This window comes from Chelonus insularis, unplaced genomic scaffold (genome assembly GCF_013357705.1).
Source record: "Chelonus insularis isolate UGA/USDA-ARS -01 unplaced genomic scaffold, ASM1335770v1 contig_3_pilon, whole genome shotgun sequence".
Classification (NCBI taxonomy): Eukaryota; Metazoa; Arthropoda; class Insecta; order Hymenoptera; family Braconidae; genus Chelonus; species Chelonus insularis.
This window is the reverse complement of record NW_023276556.1, coordinates 1,819,115-1,842,321: the sequence shown is the minus strand read 5'-3', so window position 1 is coordinate 1,842,321 and position 23,207 is coordinate 1,819,115. Positions and strand designations below refer to the sequence as shown.

Below are 23,207 nucleotides of genomic sequence, written 5' to 3'. Positions count from 1 at the left end.
GTTTGGATATCGAAGAGAAGAAGAATAATAATAAGATGAAGAAGAAGAAGGTGCACCAGAGATAATATCTTGTACCGATACGCGCGTCCGCGATGTTTGCCTGGCGCCGAGTTTAACCGCTCATGTACACCAAGTTGGATCACGCGATAGCTACTCGATCTGTTCGCCGATCCTTAGCTTCTTCTCCACGGCCTACCGCCGACATTTCTTATCCCTGCAAATCTCTCTCCCGTTGAATATGAAGAATTCAATTCCACGCCAGCGTTTACATGAAATCGCTTTGAAAGACTTTGTATATAACTGTAGTATATCTTGACTTAGGGGAGATTATCACTTACGTTTATAATACTTAGGGAGCTACCAAGATAATAGACGATATTTTTTCACGCAAGTGGTAGCACTCGCTAGTTACAAGCCTTCATTCTCACCAGTCAATTTATATGCTACTTAATGTCATCACTTTTGATGTAATAAAGTCATTACGTCAGATTAAAAATTGGTTAGTTTTTGTTTGATGTATTTTTCTTCTTTTGTTGTTAATTGAATCAGTAAACTAGTGGCTTGAAAAGTCAATTGTCGAGCAAATGGCGCGTGCACACACTAAAAGAGAACGAAGCGCAAACAATAGCGTGCCCGGTGGCAATTAAGCGAATCGCGATTGCGATGCGATATTTATTATTTAATTAATCAAATGACGCCGCGAGTGTATCGGCCCGTGATGATATTATATAAAAGGACCTAACACTTGATATTATTGCTATAATAAATGCAAAAAGTTCCATAAACATAACTAATATGTTTATGAGTATACAAAAGCATATTAGTCACATCATTATTTTATTCATTCATAAATTATGCCAATTTTTATCTTTATTTTTTTATGTCCTCGTAGGCTACAATCACTGCACTATCATGTCAGTATTTAAAAGTAAAAGTAAACAAGTTGTCATGGTAAAAAATATGTACGTTACTATTTTATTAAAATTATCACCAACTACTCATGCTTAACGATTCGTTTGAAGACGTAATCAAACAATAAATATTGATTGTATTAAATAGCTGAGTTTATTAAATACCACAATAAATTTTCATGCTACTTTTAACCCGATCTATATACTGTAGTTAAATTATTAAAAGTTAGATTACAGTAAATGAATTAAGATACTTTTGATAATTTTCTTCTAGAAAAAATGAAACTCTTTGGTTTCAACATAATGGAAAATAAATCACTTACAATTAGACAATTTTCTTATTTTTCATGAGCTATAAGAGACAACTTTTAAGTGGTCTGTTGTTAACATGGAGTATGATAAACACTAGGGTTGGAAAAAAAAGTAATGAAAAACAGAAATCATGCAATGACTGTTAATGTTAGATATTAAACCCTTGCAAAATATGATGAAAAAAAAATAAGTGAAATTTAGAAACTTTTTCTTATTATATCCAGTTATTTGGGAGTAAAATTATGGGAGTTTCAAGTACTTTGAGAGCTGGAGGAAAGAAAAATTACGGTTCGACTTTGTAGGGAGTGAAGGAGAACTGTAGGGGAAGGGTTGGAAAAGCTGAGAAATGATTTCATCAAGGCCATTAGATGTAGCTACAAGGACCCAAGTGGTCGCGGTTGTCTCGGCACATTATGAATTTATAGACGACGAGGGTGAAAAGCCTTGCGTGCTTTCTAGGACCTTCTATGCCCCATCCCTTTGACAACGGTCACTTGAGGGATGAAAGTTATGGCCATAATCAGGCTTGTGGACACTCGTTACACTTTTCTTAAACATATATATTCATATCGTGTAAAAAGCTCAGTCGCTCGTTGCTCTTTCGTGATATTCTAGGGGATTCAACCCTTTTTTTACAAGTGGAAAGTTAAATTTTAACTTTTTCTGCTTTACAACTGTCTTAGACCGCAACTCTTTTTTTCTCATGTGCAACAAACTTTACCCGATCATTGCTTGATGCGTCATTGACAATGGATGAGTGTGTGCATAATAAGAAAATGATCGTGAAATTGATGCAAATTTGCATTGTGAACTGCTATTGGACTTGAAAGTAAGGGTGACAGTCAGGGTCAGTTTTCTATTATCCAGACAACGACCGTGCTTACCAGCTGACATTTAAATGTATCTTTAGTAGGTATAATTATATTATTCCAAGCATGATAAATTATGTATAACATCAACGTCTATCGCCAAAGATATGTTAAAAAAATGCCAGTGATATAAATTTTCCTACTTGTATTTATTTTTTTTTTCTAGAAAATTACTGACATAAAAGCTTTCAGAAAATATAACAAGTTGAAATATTCATCAAACCTAAAAATAAAATCTCCAACTCAATCATTCAATTTATTTACTAAATATATTTTTTTAATTGATTATGAAAAATTCATGAAGACAAATTATTGTAGAATATTATAAAAATTAATTTTTAAAAGAATGCTGATAATTTTTTTGGTGTTTCTATGAAATATTTCAGTTCTATTTGAGTTTCCCTATTATCATCCCCTAAATATTCAAGTCTAATATATATTTATTCTTCCTTGGGCAGCACGGGGGCAACCAGTGTTAGCCGCCGGACGAACCACATACTACCTGCTACTCCAGATTCTTCCGTTTTCTTTTTTATATTCCCTACTGAGTACCTCATTCTTTCTCCACGACTCTATTCTTCGTATTCTATCCAGGGATAAAAGTTTTAGAACAAGTTTTATTTACGGTCCTTCGTTACAGTTACAGTTTCAACACTGGACACTTTTCCACTTGATTTTCTTTTTTGAAGAAAAATATCAAAACCAATAAGTATATTATTCTACTGAGTAATTACATTTATATATCTTTCTATCTTCAGGTATAAATTAAACGGTTTTTTTTTACCAATAAATCAAAATATTGAATAATCTACTCAACTATAACACTGTATATTTTACCACGTCGGAAAAGCTTCTATAATTCTTAGGGAAAAGACAGACTAGCTGGCGCCGTGTTGCGTATACGTTTCAATCTCCCTACGTCTGGGAAAAAAATAGCAACCCTCTTCTTGTCCTCATGTATTTTCTCCCTTTTTATCAAGTTCACAACCACAACATAAGTAATCCCAGTATTAGCATATACGCACTGTTATTTAAATTCCACATTATATCTATATACTCATGTATTATAGCAGAAGCTTCGTGAACGGATGACGTCTATCTTGACAATTCTATGATTAAGGATATGTGATTTTTCTATTCAATTGATAGTTGTAAAGTTAATCGCACCCTCCCAATCCTACAAAGCAAACAAATATACTAGATAGTCTACAAAGCTATGTATATTTAATTTTTTTTTTCAATATTTATGATAATTTATCTATTAATTCTTAATTCTAAATATAAAAAGTAGAAAAGTTGGAATACATACAGTTGGGGTACTCACCGTCCTTGGGCGGCGAGGGACATTGTGGTGCGTATGATCCAATATGATATCCATAGGCATTGTGTTGATGCATTGGCGCGAACGGATAACCGGCAAGAGCTGATCGCGGACTTGGAAAACCAGCGTCTGCATGTTGTTGATTACCACTACCTGGGCCAGAACTTTGATGACCCAAAGAGCTGACTTGGTGTGAAAATTGATGACTTCCTGGGACATTATGTCCACCAGAATATCTTAAGCCTGCAGGATTATAAAGATTGTTGTGTTGTAATTCGATGAATGCACTTTTTCCTGATTGAGATACTGGTGTGCTAGATGCGCTGTCACCACCATTACCAGGTGGTCCAGGTGTTACTGAGCCCAATCCTCCATGGTGAAGATGTTGATCCATGTCAGAACCTCCACCAGCACCGGCGGAACCACTGCCAGCACCGGTTCCCGTCGCAGGACCACCCGACATGCTGTTCGGGGTCGGGGTGCTAGACGGACAGGGGTCGCCCGCCCCGAAGGGGCTCCCCAGATCCGTAAAATTGAGCGTCGTCGTGCTGCCTGGACGATCCACCTTTATCGCGACGTCGACGTCGAACACGGCACTTGCCGACGTCGCCGCGACTCGAAAGCCGCACGGAGCCCGAATCTTGGGGCTTGCCGATGCTCTCGCGTCGGCTGACACTACGTAAAAGATTTAAATAATTTTACTCCTTGTTGTAGATTATGATAATGACATATCAAGGGTTCTTTAACTATTTTTACACTCAATCACTTTTCTTGTCAATTAGTTGAATTACTTTGTTACTTAATATTCCTCAGGGTAATTCACTGATGGATGTTCATGTCACTAGACACTTGCAACACTCGCGCACTAATGAAAGGATTATTGGAATATGTGATAAACACGTTTATTATTTCACACGCAATAAATTTATTTCAATGTATCTAGTGTACGTCGTGTTTTGTCAATGAATCCCAAAACTGCGTACACTTAATTCAATAATCTTCAGTAGTATGATAGCTAGTGTACAGTGTGTTTAATATGATAGGTCAGCTTTTTGTCCAGGTACCAGTCTGAATGGCACTATGTAAAAATGTCGACATGATATTAATTAAAACTCAAGTGAGTTAAAGAAAATAGCACACTAAATGTTGAAATCACTTGATCACTGGCTCCAAAATCCAAAGTGATAGTTGGTTATGATCAACAAGACCAAAGACCGTTCGTCAAAGATCCACGGAAAATAATAACTATCATTCACGTCCCAACCATTTGTGCTAATTGCCCGTCGGTCAACCTCAAGTGTGATCACAAAAGCAATTACGCTCCAATTTTATTAGCGAGCATATTTTCCAATTGATGTGATGACAGTGTTTTTTATAGACCAGTTCAGTTATAATTTTTAACACCTTACGTCCACTGAACTGGTATGATATCCACAGACTCACCAATAACTACACTCTTATCAACTTGATAGTAAATCGAGATGTATCCGTTGAATCTTTGCGACACGAAATTTTCCACCCTTTCAATGACACCAAGAATAAGAAGAAAAAGAAGGAAAGAATATAAACGGCGTGTTCGCGGTTTCGTTCAAGCACGTCGTAACGTTTAGAGGGAAGGCAGGATACGGAACCACACACGCGCGTCTATACCAGTAACTGCAGTGCACACCGCGCGGCGCGGACCGGTATAATGATACATAATGAAGCTCGAGCCTCTCCCTGAGTTAGCTCGACTGTTTGTGACATTCGCCACGACGCGGAGCCACTGTCAACCCCACCTACTGGCTCGACCAGCACAATGAAGATTGGATAAAACTGTGTTACCCCACCAGGCTGCTCGTGACGTCCACGAAGGTGATTGGAGTTGCGGAGGCCATTATGGTGTCCTGAAGGCGTAGTTTGTATTGACTATGCCCACGTTTCAACTTCAGACTTGCCAAGAAGTGTGCTCGCCTACCTGGATCCCAACTCCGTTCGTCACACGCGTCCTCACGCATCACCGAGGATATTCTACGATGAGTATGTTTCTGAGGGAAAACTGGGAAATTTTAAACTTGCGCACTTTCAAGCTCCAATTCCTCATTCTACTGCTGCCAACTCCAAAATAACAATTCCTTCACAATGTTAAACTTATCCTGAAATATTGCTCCGGAAGTTGAATGGAACCTGTAGTTATTGCATCTGAGATTTAAAGTCTATAATGATTACAGAAGGTCGAATAATCCTCGAGATAACAAACATGACAACAATATTCAACTCTGTACCATTCATACTACTGTATGTTGTAGCAAATGATAGTAGATAAAATTACAGATTTTTTTTAACAAAAAAAAAATCAATAGTCGTGGATCTAGTTTAACGTGAGAGTTCAGAACCACGCCTTTAAAGGTTGAAGGTTTCGATCTTTTCTACCAACTTTCTTGTCTCACGTGTTTACACAGATCAGTGAAGGATTTCGCTGAGAACTCTTGAGACGAAAACTCTTGAAGATTAATCTATAAGTAGACTAATCGGGGGCAATATTTTCCCCAATGCTGCATCAGCTTTTATAAACCTGCATATCACCTTGCTGAACTGTTTGAATCGTGTGTTATCTCTGGAATCTTGCAACAACAAAACCTGCATCTTAAATGTTTGCCCAGAGGACTAGTGTGACCAAGTGCTAACCTTGACATCTTTGTCAAAAGTGTCCTTGTGCAAAACTTGTTCACCTGTACTTTAAAGCGCTTGGCAGACTTTCCTTGTGTACAGTGTGTTGACGCAGTTGGAGCAATTAGGTCGACAGTCACATCATGCTTGGTCAATCTTTGCTGTAGAAAAGACAACTTGTTGACTCTAGAACCTTATCTGATGGTTGATCAAGCCGCTAGGCAATTTACACTCTCTACTTCACCTCCTCCTCATCATCGACCAATCCTCTAGTCTTTTTCCTTGGTCTTACATACTCTGCTGCTACCACACACCAGCTAGTCGACTATCTCTTCAACCCACTCGCTATTATTAGTTGTACATGAGCGTGTACCTTCACTCCTAGCTAGAGGCACTCGGGACTTCTCGTGAGAACCGGAAGTGACGACTAGACCCGCATTAGCCTCCAAGCACTCACGCATCCTTCTAAGAGACATTCGATCGAGCAACGGATCACGACATCGTCATTGCCACTGCCTTTTTCTCTTCCTCCTCATGAAGACACTATCTGTAAAAGATAAAATATGTTATTCTCTCCCCACAGCACTTTCTCAAAAGCATATAATATAAAAATAGTGGGTATTATCCATCACTATTTTTTATTATATGACATTGCTAATTTTATATTAGAATTTTTATTGACAGAAATATAAAGGTTAAACCCTTTCTTTAGATATGACTTCAAGTAACCCCTGACATTGACTTACTAAAGGGTAACTAAAAATCTTACACGCTACACAAAATTACATCAGAATGTCTAATTGTACGAGGGTTGCCCAGCAAACACGTGTCATCAACGACTACAGCAATGATTGTACTTCTATTTTGACGTCAAAACCACCATCAACATCATCCTTCTGCTGTTCAGTATGCCACCATACCATAATACACTCTTCTTCACCACCGCAGTCGTTTGTGTATGGTGAATTACATAATTGAGGCAAATAGCTGCAATCTAGAGTGCAGGGAAGTGTGTTAAATAAAATGCTATTTAATTAGAACTGAACTGATGTTCATGTTGATTCAAGCAGAAGCTATCAATGATCTATCTTAAGAATGCTCATCAATTTACTTTTTTAACCATTTTTTTTGCAATACATTGATTCTAAAAAATTTTCCTGCATCAATATAATTACAATTAAATAAATTATAATAAAAAAATTGAAAATATATTTTGTTATTAATAAAATTGAAAAATGTCTTATTGAATGAACTATCATAAATAACAATTTATTGACATTTGAATGAATAATTCTAACGTTAATTGAATAAATGTATTTTATGATCTGGCAAAGAAACATGCTAGTATAAATAAAAAATAATAGACTCTAAAAAATAATAGGTCCATTTGTAAAATTCTAAAAATTAATTTTCAACACCAATTGATAAACATTATTGATTGAAATATGGTCGTAAGCTGAAATAAACAATAAAAATAAAAAATAATGTATTGCACATCAACTGAAATAATTAATGGAGTATTTTAGAAGGACTATTGAGCTTGAGTTTTTGCCCATCGCCTGAAGCATTGACAAGAGCTTGAATCATAATTTTTGTAGTTTACTGCCGAGCAGTAAAAGCCAGGACGAATATGGGTGGGCGTCGCCAGCAAACGATTCATTTGACCACGTTCCCTGAATGTACTATCGCGGTGTTCTTAAAGTCAAAAGTGTTTCCTATATTTAGCTGACTGGTGTGCGATCAACCTGGACTCCCTTTCCTACATAGCTTTAATAGAGTATGGGGTGGAGTTGACGCAAGAGTGACACTACTTTTTTTTTTGTAAAAATATAATTGACTGTCTCATGGACACTCAAAAAGTCATTGAAGTTATCCAAGGTTTTTATCAAAATTGGGTAAAACGATGAAATTCCTTCGAAACTTCCGTTTTCATATATTCCCACATTTTCAAGCTTTTTACTTATCAACAATAAATCCAGGAAGTTCAATTAGCTGATCTTCATATTTATTTTTTTTGAAAATAATAAATCTTTTTATGAATGTTTATTGTATTGATGTTTTCTATCAGATGAAAAGATTGAAAACACATAAAAGCCAATAATAAAATTGGTTAAGACAATTTGTTGTTAGTAAAGTTCAATAATAAGAATCAAAGAAAAGAAGGCCAACATCCGGCGGTATTTGCGCTCTTTGATCCGACCAAGGGTCGATGTGGCTTCTATATCTACAGACAGGGGCGGCCACACCCTTTACAGTTGCATCCTTCCGCCCTTAGCTCATCACTTTTTGACGTTCTGTTTTAACTTTAGCTTTTGTTTCGCTACCAACGATCACCTCAAACGACGACTTTTCACCCTCGTAATTACCATTTTCAGTTTTGCTTATTTTTTCCCACAGGTTTAACTTGCTACTCTCACCTCTTTTTAACGGAAGCTTCACAACATGTACTACCATTCTTACACACTATGATGAAAACAAATGTATAAAAAAATACTTTTTCAAAAAAAAAAAAAAAAATTAAACAACATAAGAACCAATGACCCACTTTTTGTGATTTTATCATACATTAATATTATATACACAGAAATCAATATTGACGACATTAAATGATTATTTTTTATGATATATATTAATCATCCTGTAATGATGGTCAGAATGTATATAATCAACCTATCATCAAAATGGAAAATGATATGAAAGAAAATTAATTATTTTGTTAATCTTCAGCTGAACAAGTTTGAATTTATTTTTTACTAATTATATAATTGTCGATCTAATTATGAATCGTCAGTTAATTAAAGTTATCATATCGTAAAAAATAATTATGTTCATCATGATCAAGGATCGTTATTGTTCTTTAAAATGTACTCTTGTAATATATAAAATAATTTAAATAAAAAAAATTTTCCAACTATTTTACATACGAGTATTAATATACTAGCGGGAAAAAGATTAAAGTAAATTTAATCATGATATATCAATACGTCATGGAAAATTTTTCATTTTTCAACCACTCGTCTATCACACCATATCGAATAACCCCCGATAAACCCTATCATTCTCTAGGGAGTTACCCCTTTCTCTCAAATCCATCATATCGAAGTGGTGGTCGTACATATGTATGTACATTCAGTAGTGTAATGAGTATTATATGGCAGTAAGGTGGAGGTTTGGACGCGTACCGTGTAGTCGGACTCTAGCCACAGTAGAAAAAAGAGCGAGAACGTCAGCTGGCAGCGTTCTCGCGTGACGATGCGCCGACGTCCTCGACGTTCCCGCAGCAATACGAGACCCGCCTTATATCTCTGTCCCTCATTACTATTCCATGCCGTCGAATGCATGGCCAGAAGCCGACGAACACGACGGCGCGCGAGTTTCTGCCGCCGGGTGTGTCCACGCGCGCGCGTCCCACGGACTCGCGTTCTTATCCGAGTGAAATGCTCACATATGTACGTATGTATAAATACATGTAACATATAAAATACATAAATAAGTACATATGTATCTACCTACATGAAAAGAGAGAAAAGAAAGGGAGATGGTTCCCTATGTGCGTGCTGCAAACACGGATGGACGTGCGTGAGTTCTATCCAGTGGGTTCGTGCGTGGTGAAGAAGAGAAAGAATAACCCATACGACCCACGCTAGCCCGCAGCGTGCGATGTCAACTCGTTGCTATGCATCTGCCTGTCAGCCTTCGGCTGTCACGCCACTCTTAACTTTTTGGCCAAACGAATATTTTTTATACTGAAAGCAGAAAAATAAAATATTAAAAAAACTAAAGGATTTTTACCAAAAACCGACTATAACAAAAATGATCCTTTGGCTCCAATTTTCATATTGAGAGCGTTTCGTGATAGAATGCAAACTAAATGGATTAATCTCAAGCAGTGACCTGGACTTTGGTTTAGCAATTCTTATTTTGTAGGATGCTGAGACAGTCTACATACCGTAATCGGCCCTTGTGGTCCTTGGCTCCATCCAGTGCCAAAGGGATTTCTTAGAGTTTGGGACCAACGAATTCACTCTTGCCTCAGGGAGCACAGCTAAAGTATACACGTGTATGGATACACCCTCTCCTGGCTTTTTGGTCCTTTCGCGCTTTTATTTTACCACTGCTGGAACCTCAACGTTGAAATATGCCGTAGGCACCGTTTATTGCTGGTTCTGTAAAATTTTGGCATTTTTAAAACGTTGTAAAAACTGATGCATAGAATTTTATTTTCATGCAGAAGTCTAGACTTTATAGACAGTCTTCAAACTTTTTTTTCAAAATTACTCAATTAAAAAAAAAAAAGGATAATAGCATAATAAAAGTAGCTTAATTTTTAATGATATTGAGTAAACAATAAAATTTTAACTACCGAAGAAACATAATTTTAATTTAATTTCAATTAAAAATTATTTAAAGATAAAGATTGGAGACAAAAATAAAACTTAGATCAAAAACCAGATTTTTAAATTATTGCTCTTAAGCAAAACTAAGAACTTTTCCATTAATTGAAAAATTTTTTAGGAACTATATAAAGAATACTTCAAGCATGTAATATTTCAATATAAGTTCGATTCTTGTTATTATCTATTCTTTTTTTTATTTATAAATCGACATCTATTTATCTCTTATGTAAACTGTTCGTCTGCATTTATACATACATTATTGTTCTATACTTCTGTAGAGCTCTAATAAGCTTCTCTTGAAGCTTCTATTTGCTTAAACAGAAAAAAAAAAATATAAAGAATAATAAAGATACAATTCATAAAATTCAGAATAGACTATAAATTTATAACTTCTGACCATGATCCAGAATAAATTTTGATATTTTTTTTTATTTCTCTGTACTTGATGTCGAAACCAATTCGGATCTTTTGATCGATGGTAATCAAACAAAGAAATTTAGATAGACGAATATGGAGTGCGAGAAGAAAAAACTCTAGTAATAGGGTTGGAAATAGAAAAATAAGAAAAAAAGGCTTTCGTGAGAAGAGCCAGCCCCCCGGGGCAAAGCGCGAGGAACAAAGGGACGAAGTATAAGACTCCCGAGAGTCAGAGTGGAAAGGTTCAGTAAAGAGTCGAGCGAGAACTCGATGAGAGGGAAAAAGAAAAGTAGAAATCAGTGAGGAGGATCGGGAAGGTCGGACGGAAGGTCGCGGCCAGGAAGCGGTCCACTAGACTCTGTGATCTTTGGCAAGTCATAAGGGGTCAGCCTGTGTGTGTTTTACCTGGTTTTTGCGGGCGAATGTTACTCTCTAAGCAATTAGTACTGACCTGATGGCTCATTAGTTACAAGCCAATCAGTCAAGATGCAAGGGAGTGAATTAAAGTCAAAAAAATTAAAAATTCATGTTGATAAAAAATTAAGGAGAAATTGAATTGTTTATTTGCTAAAAAGAATCCCTGTTGGCTTAATAGGTTCATTAATGATTTAAACTGAGATTCTTTTTCTTAATAAAAAATTTATTTTGCATTAAATCATCCACTTAATTGAAATTTAAAGAATAAAAGAAAATATTTAAATAAAAGAGAATTTTCCCATTTTTATTTACACAAGTTGACCTTTCCTACTCAAAGAAGTGTGAGGAAAAGGGAAATGAGATAGCATCTAAAAATCGACTCATCTGCAGGTTCATTAGTCAAGCGGCTAAATACCTGTACTGGTGTTCATTCTAGCTAAGTGAGTCATAAGTAAAAGAAAGACTGTGCAAGTTAATGCAACACCTCAAGGGTCCCGCATGTTCTTTTAAAACCTATTCGTGGGATGAACCTAACACTCTATATCCTTGGTGAACATGATGATAAAATCCTAACTCTCTAATTCTTTCACACTTGAAGTATTCTAGCAAGTCAGGGCACACCAAGCATGATTGTGCAAAATTTCCATCATCACTCTGCTCTAATAGACTCATTCTAGAAGCCAACAGTGGCAATTGGTCACTTAAAAATCGATTAATTATCTGTCAAGTGTGATGTGGCTTGGTTAATTTTAATTAGATTGTTCCTTCGATTGAATGAAACAATGAAGACATCGTCTGCAATATTTATTAACAAGTTAATTGCAACTATAAACTTACGTGCATTATGAAGATTAATATTTATTCAGTTACTTTACCGACCAAGTCAATGCTGGAATAATACAGACAACAATATAGACAACAACTGTAGACATGAAACCTACAATCAGCAAATATAAATATTCGCTCTACTTGAAGTTGCAGTGACCTCATCACGTGGTTATAATACATGGTCTTTCCCTTACTTCGCACCCCAACTAACATCCCTGAACGCACCGTTGAATCGTGTAACGTGACGTACACCGACGTCGTATCGAACGTGTTGTAGCTGAATAGCAGCAGCTCGAGGGGTTGATGGTATAGAGTGTGCAATGTAGACATGTGAGTAAGTTAGTATGTAAGCTCACCTAACTCTGTGTCTCTCGTCTTCTCTACTCAGTACCATGTATGATGTATACGGTGTGCGAGCATTGGGGCGGAGCGGAGACAGATGGGCGTGTGGAGGATCCCTTTGAGGCTGCCGCATGCGGCGCCAGTTCCTCTTCTTATTCTTCGTCTTCTCCTGGCATTGACTTCTATCTGGAAGAAGAAAGTTACAGGATAGACATCAGCCTACGATTGTGAATGAAAAAATAGCAACTTGTGTGTTAGTAAATAGCCTGCAAGGCAATCATACAACAAATGAATTTTTTAGTTCTAGAAAATAATTATTAATTTATAACGTATTCTTCAATGTATGTAATTCAAAAGTTGTATTAAAAAATCTTTAGAAAATATTTGTTAGTATTAGAGTAATTTTATGGTAATGATATTCTAAGAAGCAACAAAAGTTGGCAAATAAAAAATATATTCAACTTTTGTTTTATGTAGCAATTATTAGACTAAAAAAAAAAATGTGTTTCGTGTGTAGAAGGTGAAAGAAATAAATTGTAAATTTTATGAAATTATCAGTGGGCTATATCTTGTTTGAATAAATATTAAGAGGAAGGAACGCAGTCTCTGGTAGTCAACAATTTCCCGGCAGGCTCGCGTGTCCCGGATTTCGAAGGGCTACAGTGCACCTCCGGCATTCTTTCCTTTATTTCTTACAGTAACCTCTCAGCCTCTTTTCTTCTTTCTTTCTTTCTCTTTCATTTACTCTGTATTTTCTCTCCCTCTCAGCATTTCATCATTCTTTGTCTATACAAGTATGGGTATATATGACGCTCTGTCTCTTCCCTGTCTTTTTCAGCGAATTGACTCTCGGTAGAATCTGCAGATCACGCGATTCGTGGCACGAATGCATCAAGATATCTCAGAAATCTGTGAAGAAAAAAAGAATTTAATATTTAAAAAATACATAAAATTTTTAAATAAAAAAATATATTTCTACTGGTTTCCTTTAGATTTTAGAATTTATTCCTTTTTTAAATATTATTTTATGTGTTATGCATTATTAATTAAAGAATAAAGATAAGTACAATAAAATAAAGCATAAAAAGATAAGGTACAATAAAGTTGGTTAAAGTTGGACTAACGAGCGCATCCAACGACCGATCCCAAAGACCGATGGCGCTACGAATGGCTTTAGCACCCAATAAAAATGTGTAAATATTTGATGCAAAAAACACAACGATCCCGCTTTAGACCACACGAGTTCATATTTGTACGACGAAGATGTTACTAGGAAAAGAAATGAGATAGAAAAGAAGGTAAAAGAGGCAAAAGGTTGGCATCAAGTCTAGATGAGTGCACGGGAAGGAAGAAGACGGTTTAAGCGGTGAGAGGAAGACGACCCTTTGTAGTCCCCCGCATCTAACCTCGTTTGTGAAACAAGCCGACAGGTACCGCGAGACAAAGACCGTGTGCCGCGGGTTGTTATAATTGCTTCCGAGGCTTTAGAGCCGATGATACACTCCACTCTACAACTCAAATGGACCCCCTGACTAGTTCTATCCTATACTTTTTTTCTTCTTGATGAACTTTACTCAATATATACATGTAATACTCTTCTTCCGGTCATTATTCAAGCTGACAATTCTTTTCATGATGCTTTAATCTCTTTTTTCTATTGAAAAAAAAATACTTAATATTGATGATAAATGGAATTCTTCTTTTTTCAGATACAGTTAATAATGTTCACTTTAAAATATTAATCTAATAAAAAATTAATCCTTTAATAATTATTACTATTGATTTTGTTGATGGCAAAACATCTTTTGTATTGTTTATAATAAACAATGCAGATTAGTCTATATTTGTATGTGCAGCTGTGAAACACAAAGAATTGCTCTTGACAATTAGTCACGGATATCAAAAAAGTAATTCGAAAGGTCAACATTACAAATAGTAACCTGAAGCTGAAATTTACCTGTTCACGGATTAACTTGGGAAAAATGTAAAATTTCTTGGTCACCCTGTTTTCTAGCGCCAAGAGTCATTGTCCTTCTGGTGATGAGCGTGTTACATTTTCACGGACCCTTTAAGACTAAAAGAACAATATATCCTCACTTCTTTTCCAAAAATCACTAGACCCCTTTATCCTTTTGAACGCCGGGCGCCACGGCTTCACGCCTATTCGACCCTTTTTTATTCCATTGCTCTTTCTCTTCCTGCTCATCTTCTGCAACCTCCTGTCAGTCCATATCTATACATCCTTTTTGACTCATGTGCCACTCCCATCCTATAAAAGTAGAAATAAAAATTATCTACGGATTTCTAACTTTATTCTAAAGAAATCATTATATAAAAATATTTAATTTATTGCTACAAGTTTTTTACTGTTTCCAATAAGATTGAGATTGCAGGATGTTGACAATCAAGTTTTTTTTCTATTAAAAGATTTTGAAAAAACTATTGTCATTAGTCATCATTAATCATTTTTTATTTTATTCCACTTTTAACACGAAAGATTGACCAAAAGGGTTTCAAAAACGGCAGGATCGAGTGCTAAATTTTTCACCCATAAAATATTTCTGTAACATTGCAAGTCATGCTGAAATAATTTATAATCTCGAAAAAGGGCCAGTCGAATGGCATACCTAAACTGACTAAACGCCGTACTAATTTCATTTAGCACCCTACCGCGTGGTATCTTGTGTTGTCTTCGTGGGGGGTTGTTTATGTTCAGTAGAAATAAAAGGTATAGATATAATATACCCTTTCACCCAACCCCTGTGACGAAACTTGAAATCTAGTCGCACAAGTTCTTCAAAGTAAAATAAACTTGTCAACTACTTGTATAACACATATATATATTCCTTTGATTTAACTTCAACTTCTAGGTTTGAAGGTGACGCTTTATTTCTTCTAGGCGTGACCTGCTTCTATTTAAGTAAAATATAAAATAATCTGATCGTATCGTTACCTTAAACATTACAAGCGGAATAAATTCGATAGCCTCATTAATGTCCGCCTTTATTACCAAAGGTTCAACATAAAAATTTTTTATCACTAATATTTCATTTGTATCCTATAATAAATTATGCAGAATGAAAATACGATAAATTGACGATTAAAAACATTTTTCCCACTATATTTAACATAGTGTTTCTTAGCCGAAAAAGTGAGAAAAAAGTGCCGTCATTATTAATGAAGTCATCGAGTACAAGATATGAACTAAGAGTCATGGTATAGTGGATCCTGCAGGCGGGATTGGCGCCTAAACTTCCCACATATACTCACTAAGATGGGAGAATAATTTTTTTTCTCCATCAAAAGTGATGAGGAATAGAGAAAGAAAGAAAAGTGGCATCTCTTAGAGGAGTTCTTCGTCATTACTCTGCATGACGTTGCGCTATAGCTTCTGTTAGGTGTCTTATTCAGCTTTTTTACATCTTCCTCTTTTTACACCCTCTCCACCTTCTTTTCTACGCAGCCATTCACACGCTAACCTCATTTGTACCACTCACGATCATTTGATCGACTGCTAACTAAAATTTCATGCTCTTTGTCATCTTTCATTCATGGCTTGGCTATTAAGAAATTAATTTTAATGAGAAATAGATTATTTAATTGACATATTATATCAATATATGGATAAATTTAGAAGTATATCAATAGAAAATATGAAGAAAGTGTTAATGAGCCGAATAAACCTACCAACAAGTTAGCAGAAATGATGTGCAGTCGATCATAGACTCAATCGCACTTTCATCACTTGGTTGAAGTAGCATCCGACCGGTTGCATGCCACAAATTGCCTCAAATATTTACGCAATTGGCATGATAACCACATTATGTGATTATATACGCTCGTTGGGTGCGCGATACACCGTTCAGTATCAACCACTCGCTCTTCAGCCCTCTGTGACAACCTATTTCACCTCCTGAACATGCTACAGGATCTTTGATTCTTCCCAAATGAGCAGATTATCTGTAATATATTTATGTACTAATAATCTTTTTTCATACATTATTTATTTAAATTCAATTACCGTTATAAATATTGTATCCTTTATAGGCTCAAATGCTTAATCTTATGAAACAAATCAGTTAGAATCCCACAGAATTTCTTGGTTTTCAAATTTATAATCGGAAAGTTACCGCATTTGAACACTGATTAAAGCAGTTAAGTTCACTCATCATTAATGTTTTACTCCTTTTAATTCAACATTTCTTGATAGAGAACCTGAAAAACGGTCATGTAGTTGGAAAAAGTAATTTCTACTGGTTAATATAAGTAGGATGAGAAATTTATAAAAGGTAAAATCATTTTTGAATTTTACGTAAATTAATGAGACTTATTTTTTATGCTACAATTTGAGACAAGTATGAGTGAATTAATGTTTATATAAAAATCACGATTGCATTGAAGCATAATAATTTGTTTATCAAGGCTTTTTAAAATAAACTGCTTTTAATATTTTAAAGTCGCTTATTTATAAATATATATGAAAATTAAGTACCTGCTTATAACAAGGTTTCCCCTTTACAAATTTCTTTCTTTTTTTCGTTGTATTGGAAAGCTAAGCCACGAGAATGAGTTTGAGTTGAAGAGTTTTCTGAACCTTTATTCAAAGAGATATGTATCAGAGATCATAAGAGAACTCAATGTAGAATAGTAAACGTGTGTTTCTTTTTGATCACACATTTCCATCAACTCTTCTACCAAGTACTTTGTCAATGTCTGAAGAAAATCATCTACCTATCAATTTGATTTTTTTTCAGACTGCTAATCTCGTTAATAAAAATACCATTAATACGGAAATTCACATTCAAGATATTAGTTTTTAATCTTACATAACTTATAATTTCCTTTTGAATAATAAAATTGTAAGTTTAGGAAATCTTTTCCATCTTAACTGCTAAAACGCAATAGAAGCGTCGTTAGCAATATTGAATCATTGATCGTTTCTAGAAAAAAATAAGAAAAATTTAAATAAAAAAATAATTATTTTCATACTTAGCTCGAAGACATAAACGATTATGAATATCATTTATTCAAGGAACTCATGAAAAATCTTTTTCTTATTTAGCTTTAGGACAATACAATGGCTAGTATTATATTAAGATGATAAGTATTTGGGTCAACGTGGCACGAGAGCAAACCGTCCTCACTTTACCGCAAGGATGAATCGAAATTACTGGTCGGCCACGAGAAGACGAGGTAAACACAAAGTATCGCTTCGAGAGCCAGAATTATTGTAATTACAACAATTTATTGTTACGAGAGAGAACCGAACCGGGAAAAACAAGGGAATCGCGCACGCTTGCTTGTGCAGGCGTTAGTTTGACATCGTCACGCCCTCTTTTTTATAGCGCGTTCAACAGCACGTAATTAGCAGTCGGTAAGTTTTCATTATATCGATAAAAAAGAATTCCTAGTTAATTTGAAATGATAAAATTTAAATACAGAAATTAACATTTTCATCATCAATTGGTTTAAATAAAAATTTTTGTAAAAGGAATTACATCTCTAATATCATAACAAGTTGAACATAAATTATTGTGAAATTTCCTCTCCTTTGTACCTTTCTCACCGCGCAATTGACGAGAAACCTTACATATCTCGGCCGTGACGACCCGAGGGTCCCTTCCTCTATTCCAACTTCGTGCGAACCTCGTCGAGTTTCACACCTAGAGATGTAAAATTTTCAATTCGATCACACGCCGCTCTCTAGATAAGTACAGAGTGCCAGAAGCCGCTGGACGTCAATTGATCTTAAATTTTTATCCTGCTCTCGAAGCTAAGCTTATGATCATCGAGAAAACTATTCAACAATCATCGACAAATCTACTCAAGTCAACGCCTTCAATCGATTTTGATCTTGTTACCTCAACTTAACAATCATAAATTCGCGGAAATAACACTTATTCAAACTCCAACACCATTTCCGTGTATCATTCTTTTATTTTGTAATTTTGCTTTCAAATAATCAACAATAATGTACTGAATTGTAAAACCACAATTTATTTTTGCTTTCTATTAAACTACTAATACATTTTTCAATTATTTTCCCTTCACCCAATTAACACATCCCCGGTTACAAATATCGATGTATAATTTTGTAAAATTTTTCTCTAGCTTCTTATTTTTACTTCTTGAAAAATGGTTAATGATGATTATGATGGTTTGTTATCATTCTTACGTTTGTTTCGTTGCCAAACTTCATTGTCGATGCTATAAAAAATATATTTATAAATACATGAATTAATTGTAGATAAAATAAATATTAATTCACAGGATTATTAATTTAATATAAGATACAAACTCATCCGACGAAGGTCCATATTTATCGTTAGCATAGGAAGCAAGAGTACGCCAAAGTTCAGGTGGTCCTTCAATGGCAAGTGGAAAATGTTCCCAAGACATAGAATCTAGATCTGATATTAAAAGAAATAGATATTTTAATTTGTGCTAAGTAAAACATATATATATATTTTTTTTCTATTACTTAATGCCGTACTTCCTGGAGCTGGATAATTTATCATCCTTTTGTTGAGCTCCTGATTATTTCTTTCATTCGCATAAGACATTATCAAGTCGTTGGTCTGCAATGAAGAAATTATTATAATATGCTTATAACATCTATTTGTTTCTGAATTTAATTAAATTTATTTTTGATGAATTGAAATACTTACTGAAAAGTTTTCATCTCCTCTAGTGACCCTCGGAATATTCCTCGAAGGCTTGAGGAAAAAATCCTCGGACCTTCCACTGCGCCCAACTCTTGGTATATTCTTAGCAATCTTTAGAAAAAACGCCGGTACTTCATCAGCATCGACGGTGGTCCATTTCGTGGCGAGTACGATAACATAAACAACTTAATCAAAAACATGAAAAATTAGTTACAATTTTTTTTAGTGACAAATTCGTTTTTGTTTTGAATTTTTTTGAAAGAAAATTAGGTTCATACTCACCAATAAAGAATTGATGCTTTTTGTGTAAAGACATTTTTTCCATCTTTGATGTTTATTAATTAGCTATATAAAAAATCACACCAAAAAATTAATCAGAGTAAAAATAAAGATTTTGAATAATAAAAAAATTTTTAAAATCAACTTTTACGAAAGAATATTATATAAGTTTACTCAACTATTAAAAAAAAAAGTCTTAAGAAAGAAATTAACTTCGTTAAAGATTAAATAGTATACTAATTATCACCAAAAGACTATCGAGAAGAATTTTTGAAAATTTATAAACTAATGAAACTTTATAAAAATGGAAGATCTCCAGTAGATTCGGAGGTTTCTTGCAAACTAAAAATTGAAATATACCGATAGCATTATTTTAGTAGTATCATAACAATATTTCAAGTGATCTTTAAACAGATGTCTATCGAAATATCATTTTATGATATGTAAATCTACTTAGTGCCAAAAAAAGGAAATTTGATCAGCAAATAAAAATGACATAGATAATAAAAATGTATGATTATAAGAATGATTATTTAACAATATTTCTTCTCACTTACTTTAAACATTAAATAAATAAAAATCGTACGAAAATTAACTACAAAAGTATTGGAATTACCTTGTTTATTGGTTGAAATCAATTGTGCTCGTTAAATTTCGATTGTCCATTTTATACTCATTCGAATTGATAGTTAATTATTCAGTCCATACACCTTCGATAAATTTGATATAACGGAGTCTAAATGTTTAATTAGCTCTGTTAAAAAAATGCAGGTTTTATTTAACCCCTATGCTGGTAGACAAGCTCAACGTGATGATTATTTCAATTTCAATGTAACACTTTCATGAAGATATCACATTTAAAAAATTATAAAACAATAAAGTAATTTTTTAAAAAATGAGTTATTTGTATAATATATATACATTATTTTAAAATCGATAATACATTGTTCTCATTTATAGTTTCACTCTGAAAGTATTAAATAAACATTATTGGAGTATTTGAAGTAAATAAACTCATCTTTTTTGGTTTTTTAAGTAGTTATAAATATTCCATTCATATGTTTGAAAATGAGTAGGATGAATGTAAATAATTAAATTATTTAGATATTATTATTTATTCTATTCAATTAAATCTTTTTTATCGTTTAAATATTATCATAAAAAAAAGTTTAAATTAAAAAAATGTAAAAATTATCTAATTAAATTGAAGGAATGTAATTAATAATAAACATATTTTTTGTTTCTGCTTTTTTTTTATTTTTTTTTAATGATATTACATTTTTTTTAATAATAATAATAAATACAACAAAATTAATTACATTTTAAGCAATGAGTAATTTTCTTGAAGCCAACAGGTGAATGTTCGATTGCAAAATTATCATAAATAGATAACTAAGAGGATTGATTGTTCATGTTGTATCGTGAATTGGTAAGAAAGAGAAACGTTGTCGACAGATAATCTTTAGTTGGATTCTTGGTGCAAAAGCCAAGCATTGCATGCTTCACTAGCAGTTTCGCACATTGCACTGAAGGCTCGACCAAATGCTTCATAATCTAAAATTTATTTAAATGTTGTCAATTAATTTTTTTATTCTAATAAATAAAATATTTGAAATAATATTAATACAATAATTAATCAATTTACAATATCTGAGATTATTAAACTATTTTATTAAATGAAAAATTTTAATTAATAAATGCTATATTTCTTATCTAGAAAATTTGTAATAAAAAATTTTCCTACCAGCAACAGCATAAGATCGTTTTCCAAAAATACTTCCATTGAATGGTGGTTTTTTGTAAGCTGCTTCGACAGTTATGGCATAAACCAATGTGAAGACAGCAACAACGAGGATGATTCTGATTGAGATCATTTTGAAAATTTTGTAAAGTTGATTTACTAGAAAAAAATATATATATGTTATTCACAGAAAATGTTGAAAATCTTCGTTGAACTATTTTTACAAAATAATTTTAAAATAAACTAGCTACCAGACAATAGAAAAATACAATTCAACTGTTTGTAAGGCAATGTGGATTTTCATCAAAAATTTTCAGCTTTTATAGAAGCTTAGAAGCTGAGAGAAATGAGAATGTCAAACACAATAGAACAAACATTACTTTCATCTGCGGTATCAATAATGAAAAACATAAATCAAAAAAACATTGACTAAGTAATCTAGAAGACTTACATGTTGAAAAAAAATACTATCAATAATGAAGTCGTTCGATTACTTGACAATTTAATATTAATTATTAAAGATTAATTGAAATTATTTATTGTAGAGATCGTGAATAGGTGTTTACTTACCTGTAGGCTTCTTGATAGGTTTCTTGGTTGAGTCGCAAGCTCACTGTGATACTTTCCAGAGATCCACCGAGCTTTTTATACACTTGTCCTTACCATACATGCGTGGTGGTTATTATTTTGTCTAATAACTCGATGAAAATAAATGAAATCAGGGTGATGCCCCATACTAGTCCGAACGAACGAAGTTATCTTCTCTTTTAATGGAACTATACCACGTGGGAAATTCATCCGCTTTCCCAGACAAATTAAGTTCCTATTCAACGCTCCATCGCAGTTCTGATTTATATAAAATGTTTTAGTTTAAAATAAGCTAATCTTATTAATGAAAAAGTTCATTGAATTAATTTAAATATGTTTGCCATCAAAAGATGGTCAAATTTTTGATAAATCATACACTAGGACTGATTAAAGGTTTACTGTGAGGCTGGAATTTTTTCATTAATATGGAATAAATTGTGTACACTCTCATTTTATCTTTAAAGAGTTAGAGGATTTTTTTCTATGTTCACATTTAGAAATAAAAATATATAGATTTAAAATAAATGTTTCTGGTTTTTATGGGAGGATAACTTATCAGAGAATTGTAAATGTTTACCTTGGAGATGATATTTGTCATTACAAAAATCTCAATTATCTTGTAACAATGACTTGTAAAAACATTGCAAATGAATATTTATAGATGATTGACGTTGATAAAAAATAAAGTGGTTAATATTTTTAAATGCATTTGAAATATTTGTAAAATAATTGATTTTTATTTGAGCGAGCAGAGATAAAGAAGAAATCTTCTCCAACTTTTCTAGTTTGACAATAACTGGAAAGAAAATTCTTTCTCCTATGTTTCAAAGCATATCTTGGACATCATATGTTGTACAATTTTCATTTGCACGAAGACAGGTTTTTCAGTTTTCTTTGATATCTGCTGCAACAAACAAAATATTACCAACATCTTAACTTCCCCATTAGATAGTAACTTATCGGTGAACTATGATGTTCCCATGAGCAGAAAAGATCAAATGTTATGAATTCAAAAAGGGTTTTAAGTAACTTATTACATAAATGTATCTTCTATTGGTTCAATAACAAATCTCACACATCTTTTTTTTTAATAATTTTACACTTTTTTATTTTTTTTATATACAAAACATTTCTTCATAATATTCGCTAATGTTTGACAGTTGTTGAATACAATATGAAAAATCTCACTTGCCTTTTTAACATGGAAAGTCATCGAAAGATACTACTGAATAAGAATTACTTAATCATTTTTCAAAGTAATACTGATTAACATTATATCATCTTAAATAATATTTATTATAAATAATCTTTACACTTGACCTATTTAATTTATTAAAAGAAACACCGAAGACTAAAATCCTTAAAGCTATTGAGCTTAGTTTGATATAAAATGTTGTATTCTTACAAATTGAAGATAGGAGAGATTTTTTTGCAAATGCTTCCTAATATCTACTTAATTATTGTCGCGTCA

General features: G+C 33.5%; 3 protein-coding genes and 2 long non-coding RNA genes across 11 annotated transcripts in view; all 5 read right to left on the bottom strand.

Annotated features, from left to right (window-relative positions):
• Dll (Distal-less) overlaps nt 1-5,157 on the bottom strand; it is a 46,382-nt gene extending 41,225 nt beyond the window's left edge. The window contains exon 1 of one of the 6 annotated variants that reach the window (XM_035085849.1): nt 3,402-5,157. In XM_035085849.1, the coding sequence (XP_034941740.1) occupies nt 3,402-3,876 (475 nt within the window). In that variant the 5' untranslated portion in view covers nt 3,877-5,157. The remainder of the gene's footprint in view (nt 1-3,401) is intronic. The other 5 variants (XM_035085848.1, XM_035085847.1, XM_035085852.1 and 2 more) reach the window with 5 other exon arrangements.
• Nucleotides 5,158-5,817: 660 nt separating this feature from the next.
• LOC118068464 (uncharacterized) lies at nt 5,818-12,668 on the bottom strand. The gene is made up of 4 exons (XR_004690516.1): nt 12,478-12,668; nt 10,012-10,228; nt 9,576-9,808; nt 5,818-6,609 (listed from the first exon to the last, which is right to left on the bottom strand). It is a non-coding gene; the product is annotated as an uncharacterized lncRNA (long non-coding RNA).
• Nucleotides 12,669-14,352: 1,684 nt separating this feature from the next.
• LOC118068504 (uncharacterized) lies at nt 14,353-16,616 on the bottom strand. The gene is made up of 3 exons (XR_004690518.1): nt 16,485-16,616; nt 16,151-16,423; nt 14,353-14,732 (listed from the first exon to the last, which is right to left on the bottom strand). It is a non-coding gene; the product is annotated as an uncharacterized lncRNA (long non-coding RNA).
• A 1,823-nt stretch (nt 16,617-18,439) lies between these two features.
• ETH (Ecdysis triggering hormone) lies at nt 18,440-20,041 on the bottom strand. 2 transcript variants are annotated; one of them, XM_035085704.1, is made up of 6 exons: nt 20,024-20,041; nt 19,411-19,473; nt 19,132-19,313; nt 18,945-19,041; nt 18,762-18,873; nt 18,440-18,670 (listed from the first exon to the last, which is right to left on the bottom strand). In XM_035085704.1, exons 2-6 carry the CDS (start codon nt 19,451-19,453, stop codon nt 18,613-18,615), a joined length of 492 nt encoding a protein of 163 aa, XP_034941595.1. In that variant the 5' UTR covers nt 19,454-19,473; nt 20,024-20,041; the 3' UTR covers nt 18,440-18,612. The 2 variants fall into 2 exon arrangements, with proteins under 2 accessions (XP_034941595.1, XP_034941596.1); XM_035085705.1 differs by having other exon boundaries at nt 18,957-19,041.
• Nucleotides 20,042-20,740: 699 nt separating this feature from the next.
• SIFa (SIFamide) lies at nt 20,741-21,811 on the bottom strand. The gene is made up of 3 exons (XM_035085706.1): nt 21,719-21,811; nt 21,152-21,307; nt 20,741-20,961 (listed from the first exon to the last, which is right to left on the bottom strand). The coding sequence occupies exons 2-3, from the start codon at nt 21,279-21,281 to the stop codon at nt 20,870-20,872; spliced, it is 222 nt and encodes a 73-aa protein (XP_034941597.1). The 5' UTR covers nt 21,282-21,307; nt 21,719-21,811; the 3' UTR covers nt 20,741-20,869.
• Nucleotides 21,812-23,207: the final 1,396 nt, after the last annotated feature.